The 15,943-nt window shown below is 45.0% G+C and overlaps 1 protein-coding gene across 1 annotated transcript; it reads right to left on the reverse strand.

Moving 5' to 3' along the window:
* Positions 1-536: 536 nt before the first annotated feature.
* On the reverse strand, positions 537-15,558 carry fancl (FA complementation group L; the record flags this gene model as incomplete). Its single annotated transcript, XM_080848424.1, has 14 exons — positions 537-591; positions 800-871; positions 1,180-1,296; positions 2,384-2,465; positions 2,864-2,909; positions 4,059-4,142; positions 4,529-4,679; positions 9,123-9,191; positions 10,470-10,566; positions 14,002-14,099; positions 14,324-14,380; positions 14,898-14,958; positions 15,230-15,288; positions 15,472-15,558. 14 exons carry the CDS (start codon positions 15,556-15,558, stop codon positions 556-558), a joined length of 1,116 nt encoding a protein of 371 aa, XP_080704550.1. The 3' UTR covers positions 537-555.
* Positions 15,559-15,943: the final 385 nt, after the last annotated feature.

Here is a 15,943-nt window from a genome sequence, read left to right on the forward strand (position 1 = left end):
ACACATTACATATACAATACAAATCAATGCATCATTTTTGTGCTACACCTTTTGTGCTGTAAAGAAAAAAGGCATAGACAAATATGCTAGAAGAAGAACAGAACTTGAAGCAGCCCTGCCAAGGACCCCATCAGGCAACATATGGAGCAGTTCAGACACGCATTACCCCAAAACCAGGGCTGCCCCGATGACCAGAAGACACTGGGAGAGTAACGGCACTTATGACGACTCCTGGAGGGAATATGCTCACTACCAAGACCACCGGAGGAAGACCCACAACAATCGGGGATACCTGGATCAACGGTACGAAGAACCATGGGAATATCCTGGCTCTGACGTTGGTTATGGCTTCTCACAGCACAATCAGACAGAGAAACGTGAAGGCCACTGGGGCTGGGGAACCGCTAAGCTCTTTGGTGGGATCATTATGAGCCTCCTCTTTCTTGCACTGGTAGCTTTTGTTGGTTGAACTCTTGAAGACCGCTACATGCCTGTCTGAAGGATGGTGACGGGTTTTTACTGACTATTGAGGACATCGCTTCCACTGTATGCAGGTCAAGCCTTTTGCACTGCCATCTTCACTGTAATGGGCTGATGGAAAAACATGAATTGCTGTATTTCAGGGGTATTTCAAACAAATGTATTTTTGAACAATTCCTAGTTACAGATATTGTGTGTGTGTATAGTAAAATATGATTGTTGGTTTTTAAAAAATAAATAAATTATGCACCTTTTGCTTAACATAAAACATGCATCAGTTTTAGTGTTTGTTTGCACCTTAGCGAGGCCGAGGCCTTACCTTGCTACAGTATGGACACTCGCCAAACAAAACGTTGAAGCTCTGGCGACTCGTGGGCAGACCTCTGAGCCACTGCAGGATGAATAAAGGGTTGGAAAGTAATCTCGTCAAAAGCAGTGTCATCTCAAAATCTGCATTCACACTCTCTGACATAATTGCTTGAGAAAGAAAGTGACTGTTCTCCTTTTACCAAGAGACAAATCTATAACTGGTCCCTTCTGGACTAGCTAACTGAGGCAACAGTCTAGCGTACTGTAGATTACGTGTATTTAAGGTTTGACAATCCAAGATATCAGGACAAAGCGCAGGGACAGTAGATAATAATAGTTCATCTTCAGTGACACCTGCTGCGTCAGACTTAGGACATGAACTCTGCTCACCTCATACAGGCAGACCTGGTGAAACGGCTGCCCACAGCGAGGATCGTTGCACACCTGGTCTGGGATGGCCGACTCCAGCCGGTACGCGTAACAGATGCCACACTCTGCGCTGAGGCTCTGGAAATGAACAAAAGGGACGCTATGCGGCTCATACACACTTAAAAACCAAGAGATGCTATGCAGCTCATACACAATTAATAACCACCGCTATGCGGCTTATACAGTTAATAACCAACGCGGAAGCTATGCGGCTCATACACAGTTAAAAACCAACGCTATGACACTATGCGGCTCATACACAGTTAATAACCGCCGCTATGCGGCTTATACACAGTTAAAAACCAACAGAGACGCTATGCGTCTCATACACAGTTGTAAATGCAAGAGTTTTACAGAGTTCACTAGAAGAGGTGGTAATCAGCTGAAATGTTATTTTATTTCCATTTCCTCCCTCTCGTAACCATTCCTCACTTGAAAGGCTGAGATGCAGAGGGGACTGTGTTTGTTTCCACAGGGTGAGGAGACTTTTAGTGGGCTTATCGAACTTGTACCTACTTGATCCCCATCCACCCGATCCCCATCCACCGGTTCCCCATCCACCCTCCCCCCTACACCACCACCCCAGACACACACTTCAGAAAATCCCCCACCTTAGCAAGCGACAGCTTCAAGGCTCTAGTGCTGCTGTCACCCAACCCCCCCCACCCCCTCCACTCACTCTGTTTGCATATTGCTTTTCAGATAATTAGAAGCCTTTTTTTTTTTCAAGCGATCCATTAAAAAGGACTGCAGGTAAAAAATGTAAACATCTGGTCAAGTAAACTTTTCGCTCTTCAGAATGTTAATGATGCCGGAGCATTAATCACTGGTGCCGTCTGCGGATAAACACAGAGGCCTTTCAACCCACCACGCAGAGAGAGAGAGAGGGGGAGAGGGGGAGAAAGATAAATGAAGAATCTGTGATTAAACAGCTCTTGATACTGCCGAAGATTCTGCCACCTTTGTTATTGTAATGATCTTATCTGTAAACAACCCAATTAAAGGAAATACGTACCCCAAATCTACCAGAAACATGAAGTAAAAGGGTGGAGGGAAAAAATAGGAGAGGAAGAAAGTCTAAAACATAGCGATAGTGAGCATGTCATTTTGTGTGTGTTTGTGTGAAATGAAGTAAAAAAAAAAAAAAAAAGACAAGGTGACGTACAGATTTGTCGTGGGTGGAGGGTGAAGGGAATTCTATCTCTAGAACATCTCTCATGTTCTGTAGAAGGCTGCAGTCTGGATTCCTGAAAGAAAGCAGGAGATTGGTTCTTCACACACTAATTAAGAATTAACATGCAAATAGGAGAGGCAGTGCGCTAACAAATATGGTTTCACAATTATTGACTTAAAAAAACAAAAGAAATACATTTTACTGCACAAACAAATGCTCAGGGCCAAGGCACCCACTATAAAAGTCTTCAGATATTATGGTTAATTTTAGCACTATTAAACACCAAGGGAAGCTTATAAACAGATGCAAGGATTAGGACTAACACACACACACACATACTTGCATGCACACCTGTATACAAAATAAATTAGATATCAGACTACATCTGACATTCAGACCATAATCCGTTTGATTTGATGCATAATTCTGAGCATCTATTCACTGACAGATCCGTGATTATACACTCCTTACCATAAATGCATGTTAGCATTCAACTTGGTCCTCAAGGGGGTAACCACTGCAAGATGAGCAAAAGAAAAAAAAAGATGTGTATAAATAAAAAAGAAGAAAGACAATGCAAGTTCAATCTTAGAGCGTTAAACAGGACCAGTGCATTTCTAATGACTCCACTCATAACAGCGTTCTCCTGCAAAGCCTAGCACTGGCTAAACTGGAAGAAAGGTTGTGACAAAAAGGGGTGAAATCAAATCCTGCTGTCAGTGCATAAATCAGTCTCAAGATGACAAAACTGCCCTGAGCTGCTGCCGCTGTTACTGCCAAAGACAACGACAAGGTCTGGGCTTTTTTTTTTTTTTTTTTTTTCTGTCGACTGTCTGTGAAGATTAGTTTCAATTAAGTGGACCTTGTCCCATTCTATGCAGACTGGGTCTCGTGGTCTTCCATCAGATGCTGGGACATGAAGTGTGCAAGTCCGTGCCACTGATCTCTCTCCTCTCGGTGCGGTGCGGTGCGGGCCGGGGAGCGATAGACAAGCGGCACAAAGTGTTTCTCTTCACTTGACGACAGCCCGACAGAGAGGGAAATATTCAAATCATTCGAATAAATCGCACACGGTCCTGGCTGTTCCACCCCGAGAGATCAATCTCGCCTGCGTGTGATGGGCCGCTCGCTCTGTTTTGTCATTTGTAAATGCAAAAAGCAATATTTCTGTCTGACCCCTCTTTTTTGGGTTCAGTGTCTGCCACTGTCTTGACTATTGAAGTGTGGATTTAATATCAATGAATAACATTGCTAGGCAACAGGGCGGCATGTTGCCATGTTCCATTGTCAGCCAGCCATGACCTTGGATTTAAAGAAACAATCACAGGGACTTAAGTGATGCAAACTGTCTTTCACCACTGCACATTGACATTCTGAACGTGCTCCAACATTGTATTGTGAGCAAGCTGGTGAGGACGCTTCCATTGTTGCAGAGCAGAAATGTTTTAGAGCGAGGCCTTGACTGTTTAGATGGCCACGTACTATTTGAGATAATTAGAAAGGGCAGGTCACCAAAAAAAACAAAAAAAAAAACACACACACACACACAAAGGATCGAGAGATTCAGCCTACGTGTTTGTGACTCCAGCTTTAACTGTAGGTGTGAACATGAAGCAGAGAGGTCGAGAGAAAAATAATCAGTGTGTGGGAGGTGAACATAACCCACCATGTTCTGCTCCTAGTAGACAGCAATCAGGCAGCATCTTCGGGTGTCTGGGGTCGATCTCCACCTTTATGGAGACATTGTTCCCTGTGTAGTCGTTAATAGGTCATTAGGTCAGAAAATGATTTTGTCCACTTATCTAATTATCTGAAGAGGCTAAATAACTGCTCAACTGCAGGGGACGGCGGGGCACAGTGGCTGAGGTGACAGCCTGTGAGCTCTGTGCGATATATTTACAGTTATTATTTCAAAACAACAGCAGCCTATGAAAAGATAGTGGTTGGTTGTTTACCCACATGAACAGAAAGCAGTGGAGCAGAGAAAGAGCAGAGTACAGGCACTCAGGGTGAAAGCAAAGCAGAAGTAGAATAAGCGCACAAACAAATCAAACCTACAGCTCTCTGTGAGAATGTTTGCTGCTTAGATAAATGTAATGTAAAGCACAGCTGATGAGGAGGAGTAGGCTTGGTTACCAATAGCGATCCGTCTCATGGCGTCCGCGCGGGAGGGCTTCTCTGGCTCGAGGACCCACGTCTGTTCGTCGATCTCGTCCAGCGCCGACCAGAACTCGGCCAGGCCTTCCAAGTGGAGCAGGAAGCGGCCGTGAATGTGGGCCAAGGTGCTCTGTGAGGGGCGCAACAGAACAGACGACACACAGCTGGTGCATCTCAATGTGTGGTAGTCTCTTATAGAAGCAAATTAATAATGTTCCTCAACTATTAGAATGGATATATTCGAGAACTAGGTTTTTTTTTTTTTTTTTTTTTAGTTTTTGTTGAAAAACTAAAACTATGAACTTTAGGAATTTGGTGGATTGCGGAAAATAACTGGCAATTTTATAGGGGAAAAAAGAACCCCCCAACAAATGCTCATTTGCCTTAGATTTCCCAGGTCTGTGGCAATCTGCACGCAAGGAATCAAAAGCTTCAGCATCAAAGAGAAAAGCCACCATGATTTCCTCTTAAACAGCTGGTATGAAACTGGAGGGGCTAGGGTGGCTGTGTCCATCTGTCTTAAACTGTCACTAACTCCCTGATGCTCTTGAGCACAGACTCACAAATGTACACACAAACAATTATTTTTCTTTTCAAAGCATCAGTCTTCCACCAAATACACCCACACTTCTCCACAGTTTTGTTTATGGGTCAACAGAGGAAAATGCAAGCTTCCTAATTAATACACTTTTGTGTTTCAGAGTTAATTACTTTGTGTGAAAAAAAAAGTGTTCTGGTGACACTTATTGTTTGACACAACCAGAGACAAGACTAACCCGAAGGTAAGAAAATAATTTTGTTGCAGATCTTGCGACTTCTTGGGAATTGAGCAAGAATGTTAGGTGTAGCAATTACCACTGAATATGGAGCGTTCCCACCTGTGCAACTTCTCTTTCCTGGAAGATGACGTTCCCTACCAAACCCTATTCACAGACTTCCACATTATTCCCAGTCCTCATTTACAGTTTCAAAACCTGAAGGGGAAAAGGGAAATCTAAAAAAAATGTCCTCTCTGTAGTCACACCAAAGGACCATCAGCTTCCCATGCCTGACAACGCTGTTTCACTTTGAGTGCACCTCTCTCAACACGTTTCTCCAGCCATCAAACATCTGACACGATGAGGAGGCAGAGAAAACCCCCACCCCCAACATAAACTAAACCAAACAAGTGCAAGTCAATGGTCTCTCTTTATCCACCAGGCAGGCAGGCACTAACACAGACAGCCTGGTCCTCTCTCTCTCTCTCTCTCTCTCTCCCTCCCTCCCTCTCTCTCTCTCGAGCTGGCTTCCTTTGTGTCTTAGTTCAACAAACACTTCTCGGCTCTCCCTCTTCCTGTGCCCGGCTCTTCAGCTGGGAGGCTTTAATGGCTAAAGTATGTGTAGGCCATAAATCACCAGCGCTGATTGACAGGCTGATGGCGGCGCGCCTAGCTTTACTGTCTGCTATCTGCATCAGTGTGCAAGACAGAGAAAAACGTGGTGTGTGTGTGTGTGTGTGTGTATGTCAAAAGGGAGTGTGAAGCTCCGCTCCGATCCCGACACACACACACACACACAAAAATACCCACACACACACACAGTACACACACATATGTGGCTGCCCAGGTCCGGGTCGAATGCCTTTAATCAAAACTCGCAGCCCTGAAAGGTTTGGCCAGGGGGGCAGCGTGCGCTCAGCCCTCATAGCCCCCCCCTGCACACCAGACCACAGAGTTTATTTTTAGGAGAGGTGGGGTGGGGGCAGCTCTCATTTGCACTGCCCAACCTATCAGCAAACACAATAAGAGGAGATGTGGAGATAAAGGGTAAAGTGCATGAGAACTAGGAAAGAAAAAGGAAGAGAGAGAGAGATGCTTCGGGTCATTTCATTACCAGATAAGACATCATTATTTTTTCTGGACTGAGTGAGAGGGAAAGATGGCCTGATTCTCTATTTGTTCTTGGTTTACTACTCGGGACCTTTTGATACCAAATGACCTGAAAACAGTACAGTGCTTGCATGCACATGTAATGTAGAGTCAACTGTACACAACATACAACAGTATGTACAGTCACTGATTAAACTAAAGAAACACAAAATCAACACACACACACACACACACACACACACACACACACACACACACACACACACACACACACGACAGGAACAATTTCTTTGAATATTGTTTCATCACCTTTGTTTTGTCATTTCTATTCATCATGGCACCACTGTCTATAATATACCGTATGGCCAATCTGAGCACTGTCAGGTGTACAGTCTGGATTTGTTTTACCAATTAAAATGCTCCTCCAAAAAATATGCCAAAATCTGCAGCAGCAACAATAGCACAATCTAGTGTGAGAAAAACACAGAAAGTTGAAAAGAAGTGTATTTGTGCTAAAGAATGAAAATATTAAGATTCTGCATGATCTAAATCTGCAGGCACTGCCTGATCTATACAATAATAATTATAAAACTAAAAACACACCCCACACACACACACACACACACACACACTCACTCACTTAAAACAGGGAAGATAAAAGTGGGGGCCCCGTCAGCCGAGAGACAAAATGAACCAAAACTGATGGGTCGCGGCGCCAGCAGAGTGCACACAATTTAGCATCGCACAGGTGCAAAGACTCCGCAATTACTTTCCAATTAATGCCAGGCGCGTGATTATAGTTATGCTTTTATACAAATATATGGTCCAAGTAAAACGGTCTTGTTATGGGGGCTCCTGCTGGAAGCCAGCCTGTTCCAGAATGAGAGAGAGCGCAGGAAGTCTGCTTACCTAGCTGTGAAAAACATCTAATTAGCCTCCCTCTCGTAATCACCAAGAATGCATAAAGTCATTAAAACCAGGAGGAAAATAAATCAAGGATACTGTGGATTGAAATCTGATCAATGGAAATAACTCCATTCTGTGCTGCTGGGAAGGCAACATTTCCCTGTGAGCCGCAGGAACTCTATTCTTGAGTCGGGGGAAACTGGACTTTCTCCATTAAAAAAAAAAACAAAAGTTGTTTTTAGGCTGCTGTTGAAACCACACTCTTTAAGTTACTCACAGTCGACGCACAACTGCTGTTCAACATAAATATCCAGCTTTTGAGTAAAATGTCAACTTAATCAGCTCATCCTCTGGGATTGGCGCCATAAGGCTGTTGGGTGTTGTAATTATTGTGGGAGATTTGACGTGATTCTTGCTTTCCCTTCGGCAGTCAGCCCTCCTCCCTCTCAGCTGGTTGCTGGCCGTGGCTGCTCCGCCTATGGCTGACTGGACGGGCTCACGCTGAGCCACACCTGCACCGGTGGACCAGGTAACCAACAAGGACTGCAGCCAAGCCATCTGATACATACACGCAGTACATCCATCTCTCTCTGTCTCTTTCTCTTTCTCTCACTCTCTCACACACACACACACACACACACACCAGCACGTACACACAAACTCACCTCCCCACACACACACACACACACACACACACACACAAACACACACAGTTCTTGGCCCCTGCGAGGAGACAGGTATTAATTACTCATGGGAGCGTGTGTTGGGAGCGTGGCGTGTGGAAGTAGTCGGGGGAGGATGATGGGGGTCCTTCAGGACATCAGCAGCCCAGCAGGACCGCAGCTGACAGACGGCCGACTCCACACTTCCCTCTTCCCTATCCGCCAGCCTGCCATGCACCCACGCCATGCCCACCGACACCCCTCAGGCATGGCCCACCCCACACACACACACACACACACACACAAAACACCTCACACACACACACATGTATCCAACAGATGCCACACAAGAGACGCAACGCATACAACACTTTATGCACACAATCACATGTTCAACAGATGCCATACACAACCCACACACACACACACACACACACACACACACACACCAAACATGCCTAGATATAGGAACAAAAACAACCTTACACACACACACACACACACACACACACATACACACACCAAACATGCCTAGATATAGGAACAAAAACAACCTTACACACACACACACACACACACACACACACACACACACACACACAACAACGTACATACACGGAGACAACCTCGCTGACGTGTGGGGAGAAAACCACCTTTCGACTCCCTCCTCTCTGTGGCGTGTTGTGGATACGAGGCCAGACAGATCATGTAATTGGAGCGATAAGACTGGGCCCCTGGCCTCGTAATTAGAAAGTGCACAGTTTGAATTACGTAACAGCATTATTTCCCTTTTCTTTTTTCTTTTTAATCAGGCTGCGTTTTTATAGCACTCCTCGTCTCATTTCATCACTGTCCGCATCCCTGTTCCGAGTCTGGCGGCGGGAGCTAATTGTTATTCTTCCGGGGGCGAGACATGAAAGCCGTGCGCGCTGCACGTTACTATTCCATAACGCATTTCATCATCATGCACTCGCTACTGTTGACGGCTGAACAGAGCATTACACAGTAACGGTCATTACGACACAAGAGATCATCAGTGCGGCGCGCGTGAGGACTGCTCTATGATGAAGGAGCAGGCGTAATGGCAGATGAAGGCTGGTTAGACGGCTGGGCGGAGGAAGGCGGAGGGTTGGGTACCTGTGGTGTCCAACTCATGTGGAAGGGAAAAGGGAGATCGGCTACACACTCTGGGGCTTCATCCGGATACTGAAACACATGAGAGAGAGAGAGAGAGAGAGAGAGAGAGAGAGAGAGAGAGAGAGAGAGGGAGAAGAGGAAGCCATCAAACAACAGCAAAAATAACAGTCAACTGTGATTAGCAAAAAAAAATCTTGAAATTCTTTTCTTCTACAAAGATCTCTTATGCTTTACTATGCAACATGAAAAACATGTTTTGTAGGATACCTTTCTCAAAATATGAAACCAGTTGTGTATATGGTACAGGGTTAAATAAGGGACCTTACCCCATGTGCATGTTATACTTTGCCACGCTACAGCTTCATTGGACCCACTGTGAGTCTGACCTGAAATCTCCCACGCTGCCTGCAGCCTATTTCTGTGACCGCTGCTTCGCCTCTTATCCCACCTGCACCCTACCTCACACCACTGACAGGCCCGACCCAACGAGCCACCCACCTGGCTGATCTCTCAATGGGTCGGCGCTACCTGGCACAGCTCCCCATGTTACAGGAGGGGAGGTGGGGGAGTGTGGGGGGGCAGCAGCAGATGTGCCACCGGGGCAGCCACACTATTTTTACCCCTCCCCTGCCTCAGCAGGCAGTTTGGGCAGGTGGGCACAGAGGGGAATCCTCACGCCACGCTGAATCCCATAAGGACCCCGCACTGTGCTCGCCTCAGAGCTGGCATCTCTGCCACCACACACACACACACACACACACACTCCCCCTGACAACCCACTGCCACCCCAAGCACCAACCCCTACACAGCTGACTTGGCTAACCCCAGCCTGGGCACAGTGGAGTGAGCTGCGACTGTGATGCTCTGGATGCTGCAGGTCTCAGACTCAGGGGTGCGCCTGCTCCGCTCACTCCCCCGAGCTGCACACTCTAATCGCGTTAGGCCACATCACACGCACTCCTTATCTGCACTCCCCCACTTCATGGGGGCCGCGCTTCATACGCTGGCTGCCGGAAAACAAATCTCAACCTGGCATCTCCGAAAAAGAACATCTCACTACTGGGTCTTTCTCTTTTTTTTTCAGAAGTAAATGTGGTGGTGTATGTCAACCTGACCTCGTTTAAAGAGTTGTATTCCATCAGCTTCCATACAAAATTAGTAGATTTAAAGTTATTAGTAACATTTCAAAGCAGGTGGAAAACACACCCGCTGTTTTTTTTACCTACAACTAAACATCGGGAGTCATAAGCTGTAAGTTTACTTCTAAAGTGTGATCAGTGTCTTCACCATACTTATAATTACTAATTAACATTGGAAAAGATCACTGGAGACAGACTTCTCATTTACATTAGGCTTGAGCTTGACTGTAAGGATGTGTTTACGGCCAGCAGAGTCCTCTCCTTGCAGCTTCAGTGTGCGAAACTCTGGGTCAATGAACAACAGCCTGAGGAAAGGACAGAGAGAGAGAGAGAGAGAGAGAGAGAGGGAGGGGAGAAAGAGGGGGGGTAAAGAGAGAGAGAGACGGAGAGTGAGAGAGAGGACAAAGATAGAGAGGGAGAGAGACAGAGAGAGAGAGACAGATAGAGGGAGAGAAACGGGGAGAGAGAGAGGTTAGAGAGAGAGAGAGATGGATCAATATCACCACGTACTACTCCCTCACGTAATCCCAGATGCTACACAAGGACAATCAAGACACACACACACGAAGATTACTCACATAAAAGACTATGAAAGACTTAAGACATGTTATTTAGAACCACACTGTGACTGAAGGAGATGATGATGAAAAAGAAGGAATATAAGTAAACATCGATACATACATATCGTTAAGGTAAAATCCATGAAAGCTGACTGACCCCATTTAACTTCTTGAGCACAGCCATGAGCACCGTACTTTCATCATGTATGCCATAAACCTGCTCACAAGAGTGAGCAGCAGAGCATGCATACCTTTCCTGAAACATTTGCTTCACATTCTCAGCCTGGCACTGAGGGATAAGACTCTACACACCTGTAAACTCTGAACAAAGATCTCCTACACCCCACCCTATTTCACCCCCTACAGACTGTATGATTACGACGTGTGTGATTCTGGCCAAGAATATGTAACCTACATTGATAGTTTATGCGACCTACAGTGACAGCACCATACAGATATAGATCTTTGCAGACCTACCATCACGGGTTTTTACACATCACTGTGAATGTAATAACCTGATTAAGACATACCACCACTCCTCTCAGTCACACACCCCACACACCCTTGGCAAAGCCTGACAGCTACCCTTCTCCTGCAGCTTTCCTATGATTTACATCTCCTAATGCTCGCCTGTTCCCCCAGACACGGCTGTATTTCTGCTGTTTATTTACGAGACGCGTGGGGGGAGGGGGGGGGGTGTGCTGCCGTGGTCAGTGCACACGCGTGGCTGTTTGGCACTGCGGCGCACCGGGCGCTTTCTGTCACGCTGCACTTACGTGCACATAAAACTCCCTGACACGGGCGCCCAACACAGCTCAGCACTTCTCAACACCTTTTAATGATTCATACTGAAATAGATATGCTCTCACTTGCTCGCCCACTCACTCACTCACTCAAGCTGGCTTGCTCCCTCTACTACCCACTCACTACCTCCCTTTCTTTCTCTCTCTCTCCTTCCAGCCTGCCGACCGGCTCGTTCACCCTCTCACTCTCAAGCTGGCTCCATTCTGATCGCCCTCCTTTTACACATTCACTCCCTGATTCACGTGAGCTGGCTCGCACCCTGTCACTCTCGTTCATTCCTTCACTTTCACTCTATCATATTCACTTGCTTAAAGACACCGTCACTCTCACACACACACACACACACACACACACACACACACACACACACACACACACACACACACACACACACACACACACACACACACACACACACACACACACACACACACACACACACACACACACACACACACACACACACACACACACACACACACACACACACAGAGAGCCTTGAACCCTGTGCTATGCTCTTCTCTGTGCACTGAACTCCCACTCAATCTTCATCCTGCTCTATTTAGGTCTCTAGCAAGTTCCAACGCTCTTCAGGACATAATAAAACCAACAATGGATGTCACTGTACATAACAAAACAAAACAAAATCCACATAATTACATTCCATTACACCAAAATAATGAGAATTAGAGCACAGATCCTCATCACTTCCACCGGGCCAGCGTTCCTCTCTCTTCCTGCCCGAGCCTGAATGCCATCTCTCTGTTCTGCATTCTGCATTCTGTATTCTAACGGGATCCCATGCAACAGTATCAAGCCATGCTGGCATTCACTCCAGATGATTGAAACAGCTTGACAGCTTGATGTCGTGCTGGGAGGATTGATGAGAGCATTACATTTGCAACTACAAAATCAGCACTGCTTATAAATGGAAGAGAGAACATTTGGCATGTGTTTGTGCACGTGCTTTTGTGTGTGTGTACGTGTGCGTGGGTGTGTGTGTGTGTCGGCATGTGTGTATACAAACAGGACACGGATGAAAGTACAATACAGAAATGTGATGAGAAAACCATAAAAAAATACACCCCAATGTAGTGATGGACATCTTGCATCCTTGCGGTTTTATTTTTGCATGGTTTTACAAGATATATATATATTTAAAAAAAAAACAGTAGTTAATGCCATTTGGCACTTGCCGATGCCAAAAGGGTTTATATGCTTTGAAATCCAAATGCAGGCCTGGCTGAGATGGAGAAACGTGATAGCCAATGGCAGAGCACCGCTGAGGTCATTATCCTGGCAGGGTGTTAAAGATAGCAGAGGGGGGTCACAGTCGCCTCTCCCTCCTACATGAAGAAAAAGAAGGTGACTCAGCCTCACAACAGGACCCTCCACATGAGGCTCATCAAAGAGCTCATTCTGACACGCCTATCAGGTCATGAGAATGCACGCATAATGATGAGATTCTCTGGCTTCGCTTCCCGTGACTTACCTTCTGGTCAGACTGAACAGGATAACGCGGCACTACCGACAGACAGGAGGAGTCCGTGTGCGCTTGATAATCCGTAATTTCGCTTAATGTCTGACACTTCGCCCACTAGTTTAGGGCTGAGTGAGGGAGAGCGCTAGAGAAAAAAACCTTGACCCTCGTGACCTCGGTAATTAACACTGGACGTGACATCTTCAAGGCAACTAAAACTCATTAAAATGACCAGGTTCCGCGGCGGTTTCCTTCACCTTAACCAATCACAGACCAGGATTATGACAAACTTGAGGCTATTAACACTGATACCAATTAAGAATCTTAATTAATCTCAAGTGCATTTATAGATAGAACAGCCGCATAATGCTTCTGACCGCAATTCAAACACGGAAGAGCGTTCACCTTGTTTTTTTCCACCCAAACTTCAAAATTCTCCCATTAAACTTGAGAGTGGGTCTCCAATTAGAACAATTTGCATTTGCTAATATCATAATTATATCTCTGGCCATTAATAGAGAGTGGAAAATGAGAAGGCAACTGAAACCCTGACCAAATACATCACTGTCTGAAAGAATCTGCATTAGCTCTCTCTGTCACAAAGCAGAAGGTGAACTGTTGAATGAACCTGATTTAAACGTATATTTAATTAATAAAAACTAAATCAGCTGTCACACTGATTTATTAACACACCGTTCCTGTGAAGATTTTTATGCTTAACTCCCATCTTTAAAATAAACCCAATAAGGACATTAGGAATTGAACAAGATAATGTCATTGAAATTAATTTACAGGTCATGATGCAGTTAAAGATATCTGGCATTTCTGTGGACCTACTGATGACAAGCTCCTTGGCTGCTGCTGCTAAATGGATCAGCAGATGAAAGATGACATACTTATCCCATCCCAGGCTCTGCATCTCTGTGATCAGCTGGGAATAGTACTGCGGAGGTGGTATGGTCTGACAGTCTGGTCTGCTCCTCATTGCCAATTCCTGTGCATGGATAAAAATCACTGCTTGTTATAAAAAAAAGCAACATTATTGTCACTCCAATAGTGATGCATGTAGAGGTATGTTGTGAAACAGGCTATATGAATGCTATATATTAAGTTGACCGTATTTCCTCACTTAGATAATACAAAAGAAGATATTGAAACACTGTGGCTGCGGGGGGGGGGGGGGGGGGGGGGGGGGGTGGGAATAGGTAATGTTCTTACCAGCACAGTTTTTAGCTCCAAAATGAAACTGACCAAGTCCGGGGCGTGATGCAACCTCTGTAATAGACAGAGATGAACCAATCAAATAAACAAAAGGCTCATTTGAGAACCCATCAAGTGTGGCGTGCCATGGCATGATGTGTTTAAGCAACACCGGGTAGCCCTTGAATCAAACTAAACGTCAACACTTTGATTAATGCAGGTGACCATCGGAGTTAATTACTAATAATCTTTCATGTTCATGAAAATAATGAAGTTTAAAGCCCTGGGTAAAATATAAATCTAGTACTAATACCCTCAAGGGATAGGTAACAAACATAAACAAAAGAAAATCAAAGAGATGTTAATTAAGCCATAGGGATAGAAAATAATAATAAAACTATAAATAATATAAAGCATCGGTGAACCTGCTGGAGAAATCACAGCGGCCAATTCTGGGAGAGACAATCTGGCCTATTTGGAATGGATTATTAAGAAAAGTTCAATAAGAAAGAACAAACAAATAAAAGTTTAAGATAGGTGGTATTGCATGCCAGCTCAAACACTACTCACAGTACCACACACTGTAAGGTACCTGTTTTAGAATTGGCTGATAACCACTCAGGATCCTTTTCAGTTGCCAGCAGCAGTGCAGTCTGTAAAATACCAGTTAGGTCATTATAAATGAGTACATGATCTCTAAATGCTTTGTATGAGGGCTAAGTGGCTGGAATGTGGCGGTTTAAATGTGTCCCCGTTTTCCTGGTGGTTTATCCTACACCATCACCATCGTAGGAACTACACAAACAGATTTGCTATACTTGCACATTGCAGTGAAGACAATACAAAACACTGGATATTAAGACTGACCCTAAGGATGAATGAATGAAGTGACTTGGAGTGTAAATGCAATCACTGCAGACATACTTTGCCTGTTTGAGCTGATGACCTGGTGGAAGAGATATTCTTATCCTGAAATCCCTCTCCTGGATAGGAAAACACGACTTGTTGCATTTAACATGAAGCGAGACAGATAACTATGTCATGGCCCTGATTTCCGTTTATGTTCAAACATTGCCACACGGTTTAACATGCTGGCAGGTTACTGTGCATATTGCTAGTTGACGTTAGACTAATCGACACGTTGTAAAAAGTTGACAGCTACAAACCTGCACAGTGATGAAGCCGTCATAGACAGTCTTGTCCTTGTTGAGAGGCAGTAATAACGGGTTCTCTGTCATTATTTGGCTGTCCATCGTTTGTCTGTAAATAGGTTTAGAACCATACGAATACGGTGTTCGATAAGATGCCATTCAGTAAAACATATCCCTATTCTTCAGGCTAAAAACAACAAACTAGCTAATGTGAGCTAGCTGACATTCTTGCATGGAATGAAAGACACAGTACAAAGCACTTCCGCATGTAACAACTTGTTAAACGGTTGGTAAGTTCTGTTTGATCATACAACCCGGAGGTTAAGTTAGCATAATGTCTGACTAGGTTACAACTCTGGTTAACTACCAGGCAGCACTGTTGCCTGTGTTGTGATTCACTTTTTCCGCCAGTGCAGCCTCTCTATTTCCCGCTGAAGTTTTGACTCTCTGCGTTACGTCACCTATAACGTCACTCCTGTGTCATTTA

The sequence above is a fragment of the Sprattus sprattus genome (assembly GCF_963457725.1).
Source record: "Sprattus sprattus genome assembly, chromosome: 12".
NCBI classification, from domain to species: domain Eukaryota; kingdom Metazoa; phylum Chordata; class Actinopteri; order Clupeiformes; family Clupeidae; genus Sprattus; species Sprattus sprattus.